Here is a 19,927-nt window from a genome sequence, read left to right on the forward strand (position 1 = left end):
TGTAGAATTCAGGCAGTGGGAAAATACAGATTTAATTCTCCTCCCTTCCATGCTTAGAACAAGTTTAAGCTCCCCAAGTTAAATACAAAAAAAAAAAGGAAAAGAAAAAAGAAAATGGATGTCAATACTAGCCTGTAGCAACTCCTTTTGTTTTACTTGTAGTCTACAGGGAGTGCCATTCTCATTTCCTAAACTGACCAACTAATCAATTAAGAATTAAAATTGTCCAAGCACTTCACCTTGATTTGCTTATTTTCTCTGCAATAATTTCATCTATTTAAAACCCTAAACTCCTTGAAGATTTGATTTCATTTTAACTGGAAGAGATCTCCTCAAGGAGGTCAATGTCCTTGAAGGAAATATATGGGGATTGTTTTCAAATTCTCTGTTGGATTCCCAAATGCTGTACTTTGATTTACTTATTTATATTCAATGATACCATCTACTTAAGACTACAAACTCCTGGAAGGAATAGATCATCCTTTAATCTGATTTGGACCATAATCATCATAATTCTATGCACATTTGGGTGCTTAATACTTCTTGATAATTAGGAGACAGTGAAAAAAGAAAGGCTACTGAAATATTCTATGTATACTTCTCAGTGAAAGAACCTTTTAAAATGCTGAATGATATCATCAAGTGATATAAATAATTAAAGAAAGGGATTAAGAAAAATGTTTAATATAAGTCCCTATTTGCTACATTTAAGGCATAAATAAAAACAAATAGAAAGTAGTAAATTATACTACTGGTGAAAACAATATTATTAAAATATAAGTGAATACTGAAAAATATTTTAATTAACAAAATAAATCAAATGGAAAAGATTCCCTAAATAGAGCTTTAAAAGTAAGTCTATGTGTGTTTGACTGCCATGACTAATTATGTATCCATGTAATGTGTGTTCAATTTGGGCTTATTTAAATAGCAGAAATGCTCATTAGCTTCAGTATATCTGTGAAGCTTCAGTAAACAGTTTAATGGTTTTTATGTTTAACCAATTTCATAAGTTCCTGTAATTTTAGCTTTAGCAGCTCATTAATGTTATTTTTTGATATCCATCTTATGCCTGTTTTTTTCCCTGTCAATCGGCTGTAGGCATACTTCAATGCAAACTTAAAACATACAGTAGAATATATTTTAAATAATTTTAGTACATCAGTAAATGCATAATTCAAAAATACAGCTTCTTTATATAGAGCATGGGTTTATTACGATGCAGTTAAGAAATACTTTGGTATTGGCAAAGGTTATTGTGTTCATGATGATAATAATGACATTTATTGAGAATGCCTCCATGAACTCAGGGTTGATTCTGATCTAGGCAACATACATATTGTCTCTTTGAATCCTCACAAAATAGATGTTATTTCAATTGTACAGATGAGGAAACTGAGAGTGAGGTAAGTTACACAAGTCACACTCTTAGGATTTGAACCTAACTACAGATCACTTACAGATGTACCAACTGGAAAAGCCCAGAGGTCTTCAGGGGTATTTGGAGATATATACCTAGAATTCAGGAGAGAGTCCTGTACCTTGGGATAAGATATAGTCATAAGGATGGATAACGTTCATCAAAAACATAAATCCAGGTAAGAGTCAACCAGTTATTTTTTACAGTGGCAGCAAGCACAACCTGAACTAAAGCCAGAGGGGGAATTATCAGCATCTCATGAGATTCAAGGTATTTCTGAGCCACACAAACCAAGAAGAGATAATTTCAAGAAGTGTAAAATACAAGAGAAATGTAAGGTAGGTACCTAACTTGGTGATCTCAAGGTCAATGAGCAGAAAAAGATGACATTTGCAGGTAAATGATGAGAGCGAAAGGCAGAAAAAAAGGGGTTAAAGACAAAGGATCTGACAAAGATGGCAAGGCAGTGCATACAGGATACCCTTTCCAGGAGTTTAATAATGACTGCATAGGAAAAAACTTAAGGCACTGGCTTGCATTCATTCATTCAATTAGCAAATATTTATTGTCTACTATGTACTAAATCCTGCTGTAGGCACTAGAGTAAACTGTAGATAAGAGACCTGTCCTTGTGGGCTATACATTTCACTTGGCAGAAGATTCAAGAAACAGAAAGTAAACAAATAAGTGAATTTTATGATAGTGAAAATGGTTATGAAGAGGATTACATTGAAGGGGGTGTTATAAGCTAAAGGAAGTGAAAAAGGGGAGAGGTGCTTTAGATCTAGGGAGATGGAGGGTCACAGAGGGCTCTTTGATGAGATGACATCTGAGGGAAAATATTCTTAAGGGTAAGAATAAGCCAGCATGTGATGACCTCAAGGCAGATCACTGCAGGCAGAGGGAAGCACCACAGAGGCATTAAGGTGAGGTGAGGCTGATGCACTTGAAGAGTAGAGGGAAGTGGGAGAAAGAAAGGATACAAGGTAAAGTGGGGAGTGGAGGGGAAAGTAGGGACTTCATCAAGGAGGACTTTATAAGCTATGAGAAGAATTTTATTCTAAATAAAGTAGGAAGTGACTGGAGGGTTTGGAATAGAGGAATGACATGATATAATTTCTATTTATAAGGGCTGATTCTGGTAGGGTTATATAGAAGCAAGAGAAAAAGCAAGATGACCAGTAAGGAGACTATCTTCTTCATGCAACTGAGAGTGTCCAGCATCTGACTGTTCCCTCAACAGAATGAAGATTTGCTGCCTTATATATGACACTGTATATAAATACCACTTCCATATGCTTATGTTTTTACTGTGGATTTTCATTTTGAATAAAGCAGTCATCCATTGTATTCTGTTCATCCCAACACCCATCTATCTCTTCATTCATCCCTTTATTCAGTTAAACCTTGGGACTGTTCCAGGGGTACTTTGGATTAAAATATGAATACCCTACAGTCCTATTGTCAATATAATTTAGACCAGATAAGATATACAGAGAGAAGTAGGGGGAAGAGCAGGAGCCAAAATGGACACACATATTTAAATCTTTCCTCTGTGTATGAGGAAAACATATTTAATAAGCATGTTCCCTTAGATTTCTAGTACCCACCAACTTTGGAATAAAATTCAGATACCTTAGCCTGACAGTGAAAACGTTTTGTGAATTAGCAATGATATGTTTTTCCACCTTTACAGTTTCTCACTGTGTACCTTATGATCTAGCCAAAGCAACTACTGCATCCACATATCTACCTGTTCACTGTGATGAAACGTGCTTTCCTGGTCTCTGCTCTCTCAAGTCCCACCTGTCTTCATCTCTACTACAAATGCCACTACTTCCATAAAACCTTTGATTCTTACAGCTGGAAGTCATCTCTCTGCCCAGAGTGTTACACTAACAGTTTATCTGCTTCTCCTTGCATCACTTTTGACCTAATGGCATTTTTATTTAGGTGAATTTTTCTCTGTCTATTGGACTGCAAGCTCCTATAGACAAGAACAATGTGTTCATTTTTGTGTACCCAGGAGAACCTAACACAGAACCCTATATACTTAGCAAATACAGAATGAAAGAATGGGAAATAAGATCCTACAGCATGTAGGAAGGCAGAATAAATAGGGTATCAAAATTATTGGGGTGCCTGGATGGCTCAGTTGGGTTAGTGTCCGACTCTTGATTTCAACTCAGGTCATGACCCCATGTCAGGCTCAGTGCTGGCAGTGGAGAGAGAGCCTGTTTGAGATTCTTTCTCACTCTCCCTCTTTCTCTGCCCCTCCCCTGTTCGTGCGCTCTCTCTCTCAAAATAAATAACCTTTTTTTTTTAATTTAAAAAAAGGGTATCAAAATTAAATTGAGGGTTTTTTTTTCAATTCCACTATCAGTGTGTGGGGGGGGGGGATATTTTAGATTCTAACATATGAGAATAATGCCATGATACTGGGGATGTAGAAGTTCATTTGGCAGCAGTGTGCAAATATGGGGGGAAATATTGGGTCATATTAAGCCAAGTGAATTGTCAATACACTTTTCAGAGGACTTGGAAAATCACTGGGTATTTGTCAAGCATGTAGTGTATAATATGGCTAGGAAACAAAGGTTCTTTGAAAAAACTTAAAAGAGATTCATAATTACAAAATATAAGTGTGGCTAGCATGAAAATATGGTTGGCACTGGATAGCATTAGTCCATATAATGGCTGGGTGGGACCTCTGAATGGATGTTAAAATTAATGCTGGCTTTCTCCTCCTGCAATGCCAGCACAGTTGGAACACCTAATAAATTACATGTATATATTTCATTTGAATTAAGTAGTTTCCACATTTGGGAGATAGATATTAGATATGATTCAATGTCATTTTCCAATTTATACAATTAAAACTTACATTTTCTCAGGTCAATGTCTCACCTAACTAAAGTCTATCTTAAATAGGTATATTGTTATTTTTATATTGTGTTTTGAGCCAAGAACACAAATGCAAAGTAATTAACAACAAAATAATCTCCAATACAAAATACATATTACTAAGAACATTAGTATAAAATATGCATCATGGCTTTATAATTTAACTAAACTTTACATCTTGGCTTTACATTGCTTAGGAGCCTAGCATAGTTTAATATTTTATAAGAATATTAGGTTTCAGAATAAACTTTTAGTATACCATGGCTAACTAGTATTTAAGAGACAAATATAATACGCCATGGTCAGTAAAACTCCAGACATCCATTATATTCACTATATATTGAATAACGCTGGCTATGTTTTATGATTTCTGTTCTCTGAAACAATTATGTTATTTTTCCATTTTCTACCTTCTTTCTCCAGCCAAAGTTGTTTAATGTCACTGCTCTACCTCTTGAATGTAATCTTTGATTTGATGGAAAACTACTGATTTATCCACTGTCTCCATGTAAGAATGCATATGATAGCAACCACTAGTGAAACCTGGAAAATAAAGATAAGAGAAGGCTCTGAACAGAGCTATTCACTGGGGAAACAAACCTATTCCTATGCAGTTAGTAGAGGTAAGTAAAATAATTACAGAAATATCATGGTGTACTTCAAATGGATGTCTAAGGCAGTTGTAAGTGATGTGATGTTGATTCCAAATCACTTTTAACACTGTTATCAGTCTGACCTCCTTCCTCATCACCTCCACCCTTTTAAAATAATTCCAAAGAAAAACTGTGCAAAGATTCCATTATTTTCATTGGTTATTTTGCAAAAATGTCAGTACTTCATCCCCACTTTCGGAAAAAAAAACTGATAATTAGGGCAATTTTTAAGAAAACATGTACAGTTTTACTATTGGGCTCCTAAGAAAGCTTCTTGACCAAAATATAATTGAAAGCAAGACAGTGTATAGGGAAGACTAAAAAGAATTCATTCTCATCATGGGGCCAAGCATTACAAAGGACATATTAATGTTTTATTACTCAGGCATTATAAAATGAAATGGTAGCATAAGGAACCAAACGCATTAGTAAAAGACCAAAGGTACAGAATAATGGAATAAAACTGTCTTGACACCATGTCTTCCTTAAGATATTTACCATATGAAAAGCAGCGGTAACTTACGTTGTCTTTTCCTCTTCATAATGTGGTAAGTGAGATGTTTCTGGAATTTCAGAAGAAATACCACATATCCTCTTTTATCATACTTTTAAAGTGTTATCTAAACTATAGGCTATGACAGCTTTCATTCTTTAACTCAATCAATAAGCAGTGCTGCTGTAGGCACTGAGCTATGATAATGAAAAGGCAAGATAAATCATATGTAATGATTCCCAATGTCTGTTTTCAATCATTCTTTCTTTTCTGAGTTCGAATCCCATTTCCAGTTGAATGAATGAGCAAATCCAAATACAACAAATCACAATTTCCCTCAGATCTGTTCTATCTGCTGTATTCCCAAATGCTATCAGCATTATGAACATCTGATCGAACTACCACACTAGATACTCCACATTCAACCTTTTCACCAAACAGATGACCAAATCCTGACTCTTCTATTTCAGAAATAGTCATGATTCTGAATGCCCTTCTGTAGTTCTACCTCTTTTACCTTAATCTGGGCCTTAATAAGTAGCCACTTAAACTAACAAAAATAGTCTTTTAATTGATTTCACTAACACTATTCTGTCTTGATTCCAGGCCATCTTTTTTTCAGTATTACTGCCCCTGTAAAGCAACATGCTTATTTCATACTTCTCATGCCTTCTTCCATGTGTTGAAATATTCATGATTATAACACTCATGGTGTCTCTCCGTATCTTACCAGTCTTCAAAAAGCTGAAATTCGTAATTATAATTCATGAATCTGGAGGAAGAAATTAGACATGCATAACTCCCTTCTGTCATGCCTACAGCTTGGGAACTGACTATTTGGGCAAAGGTTCTCTCCCTTCTTTAATACTAACAATCCTACTGGGGCAGCTTCCCATTAGGGGACCTACATTGTTGGATCATACCCATGACTGGGTAAATAAATTTGCCTAATTCAGGTGTTCAACACTAGAAAACACACTTGCCTTCTTATATGAACCACCTCAGAGGTGATTTCATGGTTTCTAATTCCCAACTATTTGAAGAATATATAACTGGTACAAAATCCAAGCACTTATCAGAATTATATCATTAACAATAAAGACCTATCCTATATTTAAACCTTCCATTTGTCACCTGGATGTATATAGGATAAAATCCAGAATCCCTAGATTGTCATATAACTCTCTTGATTCCAAATAAGTTTGTAGCCAAACTTCCTGCCATCTTATCCCTATGCATGTCCCACCCTTATTTTACTATACATTACCTGCTCCAGCTAAACAGAATTTCCCATCATTGTCTAGTCAAATGAAACCATTTGTCAGCTTAAACTTTTGTGTATGATATTCCCTCTAACAGAGAAACTCCTACTGAAGCTCTAAAACCCAATCCAAATGCAATCTCAAAATTAGCACATCGTTTGCAATGTATGTATTTACATGTCCATTTCTCCCATTAGCATATGAATGCCTGAAGGGCAAAGACATTCTTTCACTCTTATTTGTATTCCTAGCACCAGGACAGTAGATATAACATAGTTGGATGTTAAGAAACATTTGCTACATGATGAATAATGAGAGAATGAATGGCAAAAATCATAAAATAAAAAGTTCAATTTTAGAAAGAAAAATGGAAAATTCAGACCTTCATTTATAAAGAGGAGAACATGCATGAAATAAGTAGGCTGATGACAACTTTCTAAAGACATGGGTTTTTTTTTTATATATAGCTTTTTTTGTAACGTTTATTTATTTTTGAGAAAGAGAGAGACAGAGCATGAACAGGGGAGGGTCAGAGAGAGAGAGGGACACACAGAATCTGAAACAGGCTCCAGGCTCTGAGCTGTCAGCACAGAGCCCGACACAGGGCTTGAACTCACCAACCACGAGATCGTGACCTGAGCCAAAGTCGGACGCTTAACCGACTGAGCCACCCAGGCGCCCCTATATATAGCTTTTTAAGATGACGGTAAAGTACTTAATCTAACGGTGTGGTGTTGAGCAAGTTGTATAATCTCCCTGTGGCTCCCTCCTTTCCACCCCCATTCCACCTGGAAACTCCCACATATACCTCAAAGTTCAATTTACAACCCACTTCCTCTAGGAAGCTTCCCTGAACCCTTAGACTATTTCCCGTGCTTCTCTTGCAGTGCAATTTATCGTAATTGTGAGTCTCCCTGTTAAACTGCATTCCTGGAGACAAGGTTTGGCATTGGCCTTTTCACCACTTCATCCTTAGAACTTAAGTTCAGTGCCTGGAATAGCAGGCAATCAGAGGTTATTAGTTAAACAAATAAGCCTGTGAAATGAGGGGGCTGCAATATTTGATTTAAGTCCCTTACAGCACATTTGGAAATAAAAACAAAAGTCCCATGCAAGTTATTATACAATAACATACCCAGTAAATTACACTGGATGACAGTTTTGGTTTTCAATTTTACCTCATCCATTTTCAGTTATAGTAATCATTAGTAGGCCCCTTCCTCTGACATTTGTGCCATCAACCAAAAAGTTTTCATCTCCCATAAAGTTCAGTATTCCATAATCTGTTCCCTTGAAACTTCGTTGCAAGTATTTGTGTTTATTAAAAAAAAAATGCATACAATGGTGAAAATACAACTGATTAAGTCATAGTTTGAACTCAGTACCCATTCCATCCCCTTCCTCTTCATTTCTGGTAAAGGAGATAAGGAAATATGCAAGCTGATAAGGAAATATGCATGCCTGGCAATTTCTAGGTCTGACTTAGGCCAGAATAAGGCACATTATCCCATGGCCTGCACTTTTTCCTCAGTATGGGAGCAGGTGAATCAAAGCTACACTCGAAGCTGGTATTGGCAGAATCTTTGATTTACCCCATGAGGTTTTAAAAAACTTTTCTGAGGGCTTCCAATAAAAGGAACTAGAAAGTGATTTTAAAATCTTTTCTCCCCAAAACACTCCCTTCATGAAACTTGTTGCGGTTAATGCTATCAAGGGAGTTGATTCAGAAGGAATTGGGCTTTGTGTTTCCTTGTTATTTCTAGTGAGATGAATAGAAAGAAAATGTAGGCACTGGGTGACGTGTAGAAACTCCTTTCCTAGAAGAAGGGCCACATGTACCTTGGTATATTTATAGTTCAGTCACTTTGTCATTTACTCTCCTGAGCAGTGCCTTGCAGCATTATGCTGAGTCAGGTTTATTGGCACCCTTCATCCTTTCTCTTTTTTCCAAAAACATAGTGTTTTCTTTAAGTTTATTTATTTATTTTCAGAGAGAGAGAGAGAGAGAGAGAGAGAGAGAATGCACACACATGAGGGGTGGAGGGGGAGAGAGAGAGAGAGAGAGAGGAAGAATCCCAAGCAGGCCCTTTAAAGTCAGGTCAGCAAGGAGCCCTAAGCAGGCTTGATCTCATGAACTGTGGGATCATGACCTGAATTGAAATCAAGAGTTGGATGCTTAACTGACTGAGCCACCCAGGTGCCATGAGGTGTTTATTCTTTATTTTTTTTTAAATTTTTTTAATGTTTATTTATTATTGAGAGACAGAGAGACACAGAGTGTGAGCAGGGGAGGGGTAGAGAGAGGGGAAGACACAGAATTTGAAGCAGGTTCCAGGCTCTGAGCTGTCAGCACAGAGCCCAACGCGAAGCTTGAACTCATAGACTGTGAGATCATGACCTGTGCCGAAGTCGGTCGCTCAACCAACTGAGCCACCCAGGCGCCCCATATTCTTAATTATATCATCCCATAACTTTCAAACATTTAAAAACTCAAACAGTATCCTCAAAAATACTTCTCTCTTTCCTTCTTAAAAGTAACAGCGATTGGGGCACCTGGGTGCCTACCTGGAGTAAACGTTCAACTCTTGATTTTAGCTCAGGTCATGGTCTCACAGTTGGGAGCTGGGCCTGGGCATTAGGCTCTGTGCTGAAAGTATGGAGCCTGCTTGGGATTCTCTCTCCCTCTCTCTCAGGTCTCCCCACTTGTGTGTGTGCATGCATGCGTGCGTTTGCTCTCTCTCTCAAAATAAATAAATAAACATTTTTGTAAAAAGTAACTGATCAAAAACTGGCCCAATTTCACCATTTTTAAGAGGAAAAAAGTTACTAAAAATTCTTTGCTTTTTGAATACTTGATTTGCAGAAACTCAAAGTGGAGATTTCTAACTGCTAAATATTAGTTGAGAGAAAATTTCAATCCTTTTGATTATATGAAAAACATCAGAATTGATAATAAAACATTTTTAAAATGTATGATACAGTTACAAACCATATAATATTTTTTCTGCAAAAAAACTAACCAAATATAGGAAACATTTCACAGTTAAAAAATCATAAATGTAAGAGCATGTGCTTTACTTATTTACAAAGACATGTTCACAGAACCTGCAAAGTTCCAGATGAAGTCCTGATTTTCAAATGCTTTTATTTCTATACAACATTCATATTATCACAAGGGTGTAATATAACTCAACTTACTTATTAAACTATGTTTTGTTTCATAAGGATAGTAGCATCTAAAACTTAAGAGATGCTTACTATGGGCCAGACATATATTGAAGTGCCTTACATATTTTATTAATTTATTCTTAAAATAACTCAAGACGGTAGATACTATAATCACTCCACTTAAAAGATCAAGACCGTGAAGTACAAAGAGACTAAGAGAGCCAGGTTTCCAGCTGGGCAGCCTGGCTCCAGAACCCCTGCTCGAAGCTGCTATACCAGACAGACTCTAATTAGTGTAATATTTATTGGATTATAAAGAATGCAACAATTTATGCCAAAATAGGGGGAAAAATTAATAGCAATAGAAAAAAAGAAGTATTTTTTTTAATATTTTCTAAAAAGAAAAGCAAATAAACGAAACTGGACCCATAGCAGGAAAAAATAGGTATAATAAAATTAATATCCTAGCACGAATCAAGTCAAATCAAATATGCAATGATATATTATTATCCATCTAGTATAGGCACATTAATGTGTAGACTGCTATTGGAACTACAACTTACTATAAAGGTACAATCTTTGTGCTTTTGGGATTTACAATCTAATTGGAAGACAAATTACAGTATGTTCTGGAAGATCAAAGCACATGGCTCTTTTTAAAGTCAACATTTCTCAAAAGAATGGGAGGATGGCTGTGGCACAGTGTATAGAAGAGGCACAGAGGTCATGGCATGGGCTAGAGTGCCTTCCTTCAGTCATCTGGAAGCATATTCAAAGACACATAAAATTATGTCATCTGGATCTGCTGGGAATGTGAGGACAGGGCCAACTGTTACTACCTCTATCAGAAAAATAAAGCTGTGAGGTTGGTAGAAATGGTAACAATTCTCATCAATTCCAAATTAACAGAAAAGATATGCACACTTTTCACAACTGACAATGTGGTTCTAAACAGAAAGGGAAGGGAGGATAAACTTAAAATAAGCAAGGAGTCTCTTAAACCTGAGACTGTCCAAATAAACAACAAATTAGAATATTCAATTCAATAAACATTGACTTTGGTGTTTAGCAGAAGAGAAGACATATTGTTAAAATAAATAAATGTTTTAAAATTTCCAGTGAAGGGCAATGCTTGTGGACTAGAAATGCCAGTAGAGGCAGCTTGTGCTTAATTTACTGAAAGCATTTAAAATCAGTCTCGAACAATAAAATCCCAATTTAAAGTGATTTGGATTCTTACATACTTTAGAGGGAATGGATGAGAATTTTTTTTTTTTTAAATTTTTTTTAACGTTTATTTATTTTTTTTGAGACAGAGAGAGACAGAGCATGAATGGGGGAGGGTCAGAGAGAGGGAGACACAGAATCTGAAACAGGCTCCAGGCTCTGAGCTATCAGCACAGAGCCCGACGCGGGGCTCGAACTCGCAGACCCCGAGATCATGACCTGAGCTGAAGTCGGCCGCTTAACCGACTGAGCCACCCAGGTGCCCCGGATGAGAATTTTTTTAAAGGCGCAAGCACTTGTAGTTTCTCACAGAAAAATACCAAATAAGGCTAAGACTTTATTATCTCCATCAAATTAGAAATCAAACACCACACTGCCTTTAGAATTTGGGACAGTACTTAATGAAGGATTCAGTTAAATTTTGCTCTTAATAAGCACACATATATATATTCCATGCACATAGATGTGGAATATGTAGTCTTTGTTCCTATTTTCCACTCACTGCTACGACTCAAAAAATGAAATAGAAATAAAGTAGAATTAGAGAAAATAATGATTATCACTTATAAATATTATTAGCCTTGGCAGTAATTAAGTAATTAGCAACTAGAATCCAAGGATATTACCCAAATTTGTTTTATATATTTGATATTCTTATCTTTTCTATAAGCTGTTGAGGCATTCGCCATTTTTATAACAAGAAATATTTATCACAGATATATTAAGTGCTTAATACTAAAGTTATTTTATATTCTTTGTGCAACATAGAAATTAAAGGACCTGTAGAAGTAATGCAGTACATGAGAGAAAAAATGAGATTAAAAACTTAATTTCCCAATTTAGGTTACCTTTATAAATACATGTTATTGATACAACTAAGATGCTACAGGTGTTTTCATTTAAACAATTATAATCAGAGAATGCTGAAAATATGTTATCACCATCCTTTATATGTACTCTGTCAAGTTTATTTCATTCCTTGAATTGTTCCAAATATATTTATATAATGTATTCACCAAGGACTTTTTGAATTACCACTATGGAATCCACCTGTGCTAAGATACTGGGAGGTATAATTCTATAGGGAAGAGTGGGAAATAAAGCTATATACATAGTATATATAAAGCCATTTCATGAAGTTCTCAAGTGCTAAGGAATAGGACCTTCATCCTATAGTACAAGGTAACATTGGTGTATTTAATGAAAAGAAAAACTGGAGTTAGATATTTGAATCTGGGATAACATTTTGAACTTTAGTAATAGGTGAACTACAGTACCATTTGAACAACAGCAAAGTTGAGAAGTGACATGCTTTAGGGAAACCTCATGAGATGATCCTTCCTTACTTTGCGCGTATCTCTCTAAATGTATCTTCACTTGGTAAAATAATTATTTGTTTAAAGGTCTCCCTCCAGCCCCAGTTTGTGAGGTTTTTAAGTAGAAGGAATACTTTATTAATCTTTGCACTCTCCAAAATACATCTTGGTACCTGGCATTCATTAGACACTAAATGTTTGTTACATACATGGGCATATAATAAAGGATGAAATGTCTTCTACGGCATGGAATGGAGAAAGAGATTTGGGATCCAGTCACACAGAAGTGCAGTAGTGTCTACTGTAAGTCTAGCCTCAATCTACACATAGAAATTGTTTAAGTATTTCTTACAGGAAGGAATGTGTGTATGAATAAATAAATGAATTAATGATACAATCAGTTCAATGAAGGAATAAATACATTAAGAGAAAATGGATAAAGTCTGAACTTTGGAAAAGTACTAAAAAGTAATAAGCTAGAGAAAGAAAAGCACTCAATGATAGGCTCAGAAGAGGAATAGTTAAAAGAAAAAAAAAACACAAGAAAATGGGGTGTCCATAAACAATAATAATGTGCTACATTTCTACAGCACTTTCACATTATTTTAATTCTGATAACAGTCCGGAAAGATAGGGGGATAAGGTTTTATTATGCTTGTCTTTTTAGTAGAGGAAGAAACTGAAGCCCAGAAAGGTTAGGTGACTTAGAGGATTTCAAATAGAAAGAAATATTTAACATTGTCAAATGCAGAAAATAGGATGATAATGCAGAAAAAATGTCATAGATTTGGCATGTAGTCCATTGAAGCCTGTGCAAAGTGAAGTGAGGTTGGGAAGGAAGGAAGAAGAGGGGTGGGAAGGCAGGTCAATGTTTTAAGTGTTAGAAACAAATATATTAAATCACATAGTATCACATATGTGATAATCACAAAAATGTCACACATAAATCATCACATAGGTATGAGAATGGAACAAGATTTAGGGTAGAAGAGGGAGACATGAATAGCTTATTTTTTTACCTAAGATTTCTTAAATAATGGAAGTAAATTCCTCATTGTCCACAAATAACTCAAAGGATATTTCACTTAACACATGACTTTACTTACCTTGAATTCTCATTTTCCTAATATTTCCCTGTTCACTGAGATCTCAAAAAGAAAAAAAAAAAGTCTTATCATCTTGGGTAAGATCTTGGTAAATTTGTTTATATTTTTCTTGGTAAAATTCTGACAATTACTGATGCCCTTTCCCCCTTTCTTTAATGTTTTCCATTCAAAAAAACAGTTCTGAAAACATTTTGATGGGAAGAGAGGCATGAATGCTATCTAACCTTCTAGCTCTTCCAGCTTCCCTCTCACTTGGAAAGTAGCTTCTTATTCACGTAAACATTGAAAGGCCCTGAAAGCACAGGTAATTCTATTTAAGGATTAATTTATTTCTATTTATTTCATGTCAGGAGAAGGGAGGGGGCAGAAAGGAAAGCGAAAGACCATTTTTTTCCTTGATTTCTCTAATGTATACGGGTAGTATATGTGAAATACGGGAAGAAACATACAAGTAAATTCTGGAATAAAATACATAAATAAATTAATACATAAATAAATTCTGGAATGGTTTTGCAAATAAAAATCACTAGACTCAAACTTTCTTACACTTCATATTTTAAATACTAAATTAAGGGGCACCTGGGTGGCTCAGTCAATTAAGCGTCTGACTTTGGCTAAGGTCATCGTCTTGTGGTTCATGGATTCAAGCCCGGCGTTAGGCTCTGTGCTGACAGCTCAGAGCCTGGAGCCTGCTTTGGATTCTGTGTCTCCCTCTCTCTCTGCCCCTACCCAACTCACATTCTGTCTCTCTGTCTCTATCTCTCTCAAAAATAAATAAACATTAAAAAAATTAAATACTAAATTAAGCAAAAGCTATTTTCTATGATCTTGTGAGTCATATCTACTTATGTTTGTTTAGGAAAAAATACATTTTTCTTAATGTTAGTTAGAGACGTCAGTTGTGAAACATAAATTTAGATGGGTAAGATAAATTAGTTTTTGATAAGTGAATCATCAACAGAATTGCTAGTTAAATATGACTCAACTTTTTACTCAGTTTTTGGTGATGTGCCGAGTAGTAAGAACAGTATGATTTTTTAGATGATAGAATATAATTTATGCGTTTTTCTTTTTTCTCTTTTCCTGAACGCAGTTAATGATAAACAAACCACACTATGACTGTGTCTACATATCACATAAACATCTAGATGAAAAGTGACAAATTCGGGCCATCATCCAGCTATTTGAAAACATTTATCTTGATGACATTAAACATCTGGATGTTTCCAAATACCAAGATGTTTGATGTCCTGCAGATAAAATATCCTGACGACTGGTTGAATTTTTTACTTATCTGCTGCATAAAAATGCACATTTGCTTGCATATATCTCTTCCTATTTCAGACACAAAATGTAATTTTAGCATGGATATAGTAGGGAGTCATAGGATCTGTCAGGTTTAGATTTTTTTTGCTGTTATTGTTACTCATAATGAATGTCTGTCTTAGAAAAACATCTTTTATTTTACTTTCAGTAAATAAAAGAGTTAATCATTTAAACAGTGTGTATTAAAAGGTAAAGAATTTGCAAAATAAAGGAACATAGGTACCTATGCTTTCATCTACAATAAGCCCCCAAAACACTGGGTTTGGGGGAAATATAACACAAAATACTCTTAATTGATTAACTTATTACTCACTTGGAATATTATATAAGACATTTCCCTTTCTTATCTTTCTGTTAAAAGCATTTTTTTTCTTCCTTAGCATGTCCATTTATGCCATCCAGATGAAGTGACAGGAATTCAAACTTTCTAATTTGATAATTTTGATGTTTCTAGCGATGGCTTGGCATGAGGACAGTAGTACACATGAATTCTATTTTTGCCTATTCATTAGGTCTTAATTTGTCTGAATCATTGAAGATTGGCTGTTACAACTTCTCTGTCACATTTTCTTACTCTAGGTCTAATTGAAGAAAAGCCATTCTTACAGAGGAAACAGGCAAACGTTTATTACAAAACGGACTATGTATTTTGATTATCAGCTTAAAAGAAAGATTAATGTTATTTTCAATCCCCACCACTTTAAAAATAATTCTGTATAAGCATTAAATGCCATTTCTAAGCCTTTTAAATCAAGATTGCTTGGATTTCATACTAGAAGAAGAAAATGAATGTTAAAGTGGAAAACAATTCCCTGAAAGGTGGAAACTCTTATGGCACTGAAATAACAGACAATTGCATAATGCATTTCAGCTCCCGAGAACTCTACCTGTAGGATCACTCAGAACTGAACCAAAGGCACTGATGACCACATCGGCTCTCAGATGGACTAGCTCATCTTCATGTTCATTCCAGTTTCCCATTTCATCTTGCTCTGTCCGAACAAACTGCATAGCAACAATTCTCCCTCCTTTTACTATAACCTTCCGTGGGGACAGGAAAGGCAAAAATTCACACCTTTTTTCCTTAGCAAGCTCCACCTAAAACAAAACAGAACAGAGGAGAAGTTGACAATGTTTCTTCTCCATTTAATACTTGGTTTTAAATTCAATTATACATGCTACAGCTTCCGATGCTTAAATCAACATAAAGCTTTTTCTTTCACCAAAGCTGATGTTCAGTTATCAGCTATTTACATTTTGCAAATCACTGACTCAAAGGAGTCTTAAATAGACTGGAGTTGTCATGTGGAAGTTTACAGAGAATGGCATCACAAGATATTTCTCAAGTTTTAGGGACACCATACCCTATGGTTGGTGGCATATAAAGTTTTTGCCTGTAGCAAAAGTCTGGTTTTCCATATGCTTTCATTTATGTAGGCTTAACTTCTCTTTTCAATCATGCCACATATGAAATTAAATACTTCTGATCATTACCAGGTTGCATATATCTAAACTGGAAAAAAGTCAATCAAGTGGGTGAGCCAATCTCTGCAAGTGCATGATTTAAATGGTAGGTAGAGGAAAGAAGACTGAGAAACTGTGGGATCAAGAAACAAATAACATTTAATCTTACTTTTGTAAAAATGCAAATGAAAAATTTAAGAAAGAGAAACAAGTATGTTCTTCTTGACAAATTCCCAGTTAATCCACATCTATTACCTCATTTATTCTGCTATAAAATGGGACACCCTGGTTTTTGTTTTCATGCCCATAATGGGATGCCTATCAAGACAGAATGTAAATATTTACTTATTATTTATTTTTCCATTTATTGTTTTTTTTTGGGGGGGGGGGGATCCAGGCCTTTGTCAATGTAACCCTAACTAGTATATTGAGCGTATTTTTCAAAAATTGTACTACTGAAGTGGATGAGGGATTGTCAAATCTCATTCCTTCCCTCCCTCATGGAAGACAGGTGGGTTCTTAGTAGGACCCCTGACAAGTGAGATTAAGAAGGTTGTTTGTGTAAGGTTCCATACAAGGAGTTGTCTGGCACCAACAAGATGGAAAAACTGAGACATAAAGTGACTTGCTTTATGTTGTGATCAAATCATAGACCCACTTCTGGGCACTCTGTCCATAATTAGTGGTTCCAAACTTTGGCATGCATCAGTGGTTCCAGAACTTTGGCAAGCTGGGGGGCTTGTTAAAACTAATTGCATGGACCCACCCTCAGAACTTTTAGCTCTATAGGATTAGATGAGGCCTGAGGATCTGCATTTCTAACAAAGTCCTAAGTGATGCTATGCTGCTGGTCTAGAAATGACAATTTGTGAACCATGGTCTTATCAGATTATATCTGACTGGGTCTGAACTTAGTTGGTCTATACCATGCATTCTTTTTGAGAATAATATCATCCATAAGGGAGCAAAAATTAATTCTTGAAGAAGGAAAAAATCTTAGATGTCAAAGTTGAATTTGTGATAACTCCCCCCCATAAGAGCAATAATATATAAACAAATATACAGGATATCTATATTATTAAATTTACAGTGTGTTTGTGTGTGTATTGGGGAGGGTTAATTAGGAATAAAAGTTTACGAAGACTCACTAAATGGATAACTTAAAAAAACAAAAACAAAATTGAGAAACACTGGTCATTCCTGTATATTGGCACAAAGCTATTCAGCCTGTCTTATTCATGCTTTGAATATTGGCTTTGAAGCCTTAAAAATTGGACCATATAAATTATTACTGCAAAATATTTCCCTTTTCTTTATAAATTAAGAGATTACCAATATGAAAAATACTAGATATTAGGTATATTGTGGGTAGTAAGTATCAAAACAATGGATCTTAAACTGTGCACTGTTTAGACAGGAAAATTAGGACTAAGTGGAATTGAATCAGGTTTGAAACTGGCTTCTAATGCTTACTTGGGATAGTCACTAAATAAATCTCTCTGATCTTTAGCCTTCATATATGTAAAATGGAAATAAAACCTAATTAGTTAGTATGTGGTGTTATTTAAAGCAATTTAGAAATGTAAAACACCTAAAACAAAACTTAACATATAGAAAGTGCAAGTAAATACTATTTATTTGTAGTTTCAATTTTTTGTATTTTTTTAATGTTTACTTATTTTTGAGAGAGAGACAGAGACCAAATACAAGCTGGGGAGGGGCAGAGAGAGAAGGAGACACAGAATGCAAAGAAGGCTTCAGGCTCCTAGCTGTCAGCAAAGAGCCCAAATGGGGATTGAACCCATGGACCATGAGATCATGACCTAAGTCAAAGTTGGATGCTTTATGCACTCAGCAACCCAGGTGCACTTGTAGTAAATTTTCTGAATTCACTTTTCCCCTGAAAATCATTCTTCAAACTATTCAATACCACTTAGCAATAGGATTATGAATGCAATAGAAAGGTGACCCAAGAGCAAAGGTAAAAAAAAAAAAAAAAAAAGGAAAAGAAAAAGCCAAAGAATTTTAGACTCTGTTTTAATTTTCAACAAAATAAAATGTATGATTTCTAGAAGGCAAAGTATTCCTTGAATAGTTCTAATTACAAAACAAATCTGGCTCCATAAAGAAGATAGGTTTCCTGTGTCACTTTTGTCACACTTACATTATGTAGCACCTTATAACTCATCAATATAAACCAGTTTATTGTGCTTCAAAACTGCCAAGTGATGCTAAATTTTAATGATAATTCCAAACTTGATTGAATAACAATGACAAGTGTTTATGGTTTCAATAAATCAATACATGATACATATTTAAAATAGTACTTTTTTCTGCAAAGGGCAGAAATAAAATCCTGAACTATGCTGCACGTATTGTGAGTATGTCTCAGACTGATTTAGGATCTATTTTGTCCCATTCTACTTTTTATGTCTCTTAATACTTAGATAGTATCTATTATTCTCTGTAGATAATCTCATATAATTTTTGGAAAATTTGGCATCAAATTTAAAAACAAAATTGGGATTATTTATTTTCTGTTTAAAGAAATTCCTCCATATTTGGAGGGGCTAAGATGGTGGAACAGCATGGAAGGTTTTTTTGCATCTCTTGTCCCTGAAATGGAGCCAGATCAACACGAAACCATCCTGCACACCTAAAAAACTGATTTGAGAATTAACACAACAATCTGACAAACTGAACCACAGAACTCAGCAGGTATGCAGCATGGAGAGGTGAACTTGGGGAGAGAGGAGTCATGGAGGGTAGGGAGCTGTTTTTGCTTGCAAAGAGAGGAAGGAGATGGGGGGAGAGTATGGGAAAAGCAACCCCCCACCAAAAGCAGCTACAGAGAAAGTGGAAAAGTGGGAATAGTTGCAGGGACTGAAAAAAAAAAAGGAAGAAAGGAGAAAAGAGGCGGTTAAATTCCATTAAGACTCTATAAACAAGGGGAATGCAGAGTCTGAAACTCCATAGTTTGATATCTGGCAGAGCTCTGGTGGAAAGGGCGAATACCAAGGAGCAGAGAGCGAGCTCCAAGGGTCCTTGGGGCACACAGGGAGAGGCAGTTCCCCTGCTGAGAGGACATTTGGTAGAGACTGTGCAGCCTGCCCACAGGCAAAGGTCCCAGAGGACCCCAGAGAACAACCACATTCACTGGTGTTGGAACAAGGACCTTAAGTGGGAAGCCTGGCACTAGGTGTGTGTTGTGATTTTCCATAAACCCTGAAGCACTAGTGCTACAAGATTGCGTGAACTTTTTCTGGGGTGGGCTGCCACCGAGCCACAGTCTCTGGTCATCGGCAGCAGCACGGTCTTGAGAACATTCCTGGAAGTGGGTTGGCACCCAGCCATTGCTCAGCAAGACCCACCCCCAGAAGATCTAAGCAGGTCAAAGCTGTAGTTCCTCAGAAGTGAGGGGTTGGGAAACAGAACCACATCTGAGATAAAACTCAGGATGGAGGTGCCACCTGGCAGCCTGACAGCTTGGTCACAGACAGTGTAGAAGCAGGGAGTGGATGGAAGCTGGAGACAAAGGAGGGGTGCTTGATTGCCAGACATGGAGAGCACAGAGTTCTGATACTAGAG

General features: G+C 35.9%; 1 protein-coding gene and 1 long non-coding RNA gene across 2 annotated transcripts in view; one reads left to right on the plus strand and one right to left on the minus strand.

The window, feature by feature from the left end:
* Positions 1-19,927, minus strand: part of DPYD (dihydropyrimidine dehydrogenase) — an 852,446-nt gene that overhangs the window by 432,264 nt on the left and 400,255 nt on the right. Inside the window, exon 11 of the mRNA XM_045478381.1 lies at positions 15,763-15,973. Coding sequence (XP_045334337.1) covers positions 15,763-15,973 — 211 coding nt within the window. The remainder of the gene's footprint in view (positions 1-15,762; positions 15,974-19,927) is intronic.
* LOC123598293 overlaps positions 1-19,927 on the plus strand; it is a 53,718-nt gene that overhangs the window by 15,054 nt on the left and 18,737 nt on the right. The window contains exons 4-5 of the long non-coding RNA XR_006712519.1: positions 1,627-1,758; positions 4,748-4,947. This is a non-coding gene — a long non-coding RNA (uncharacterized LOC123598293). The remainder of the gene's footprint in view (positions 1-1,626; positions 1,759-4,747; positions 4,948-19,927) is intronic.

The sequence above is a fragment of the Leopardus geoffroyi genome, chromosome C1 (assembly GCF_018350155.1).
Source record: "Leopardus geoffroyi isolate Oge1 chromosome C1, O.geoffroyi_Oge1_pat1.0, whole genome shotgun sequence".
In the NCBI taxonomy this organism is placed as follows: Eukaryota; Metazoa; Chordata; class Mammalia; order Carnivora; family Felidae; genus Leopardus; species Leopardus geoffroyi.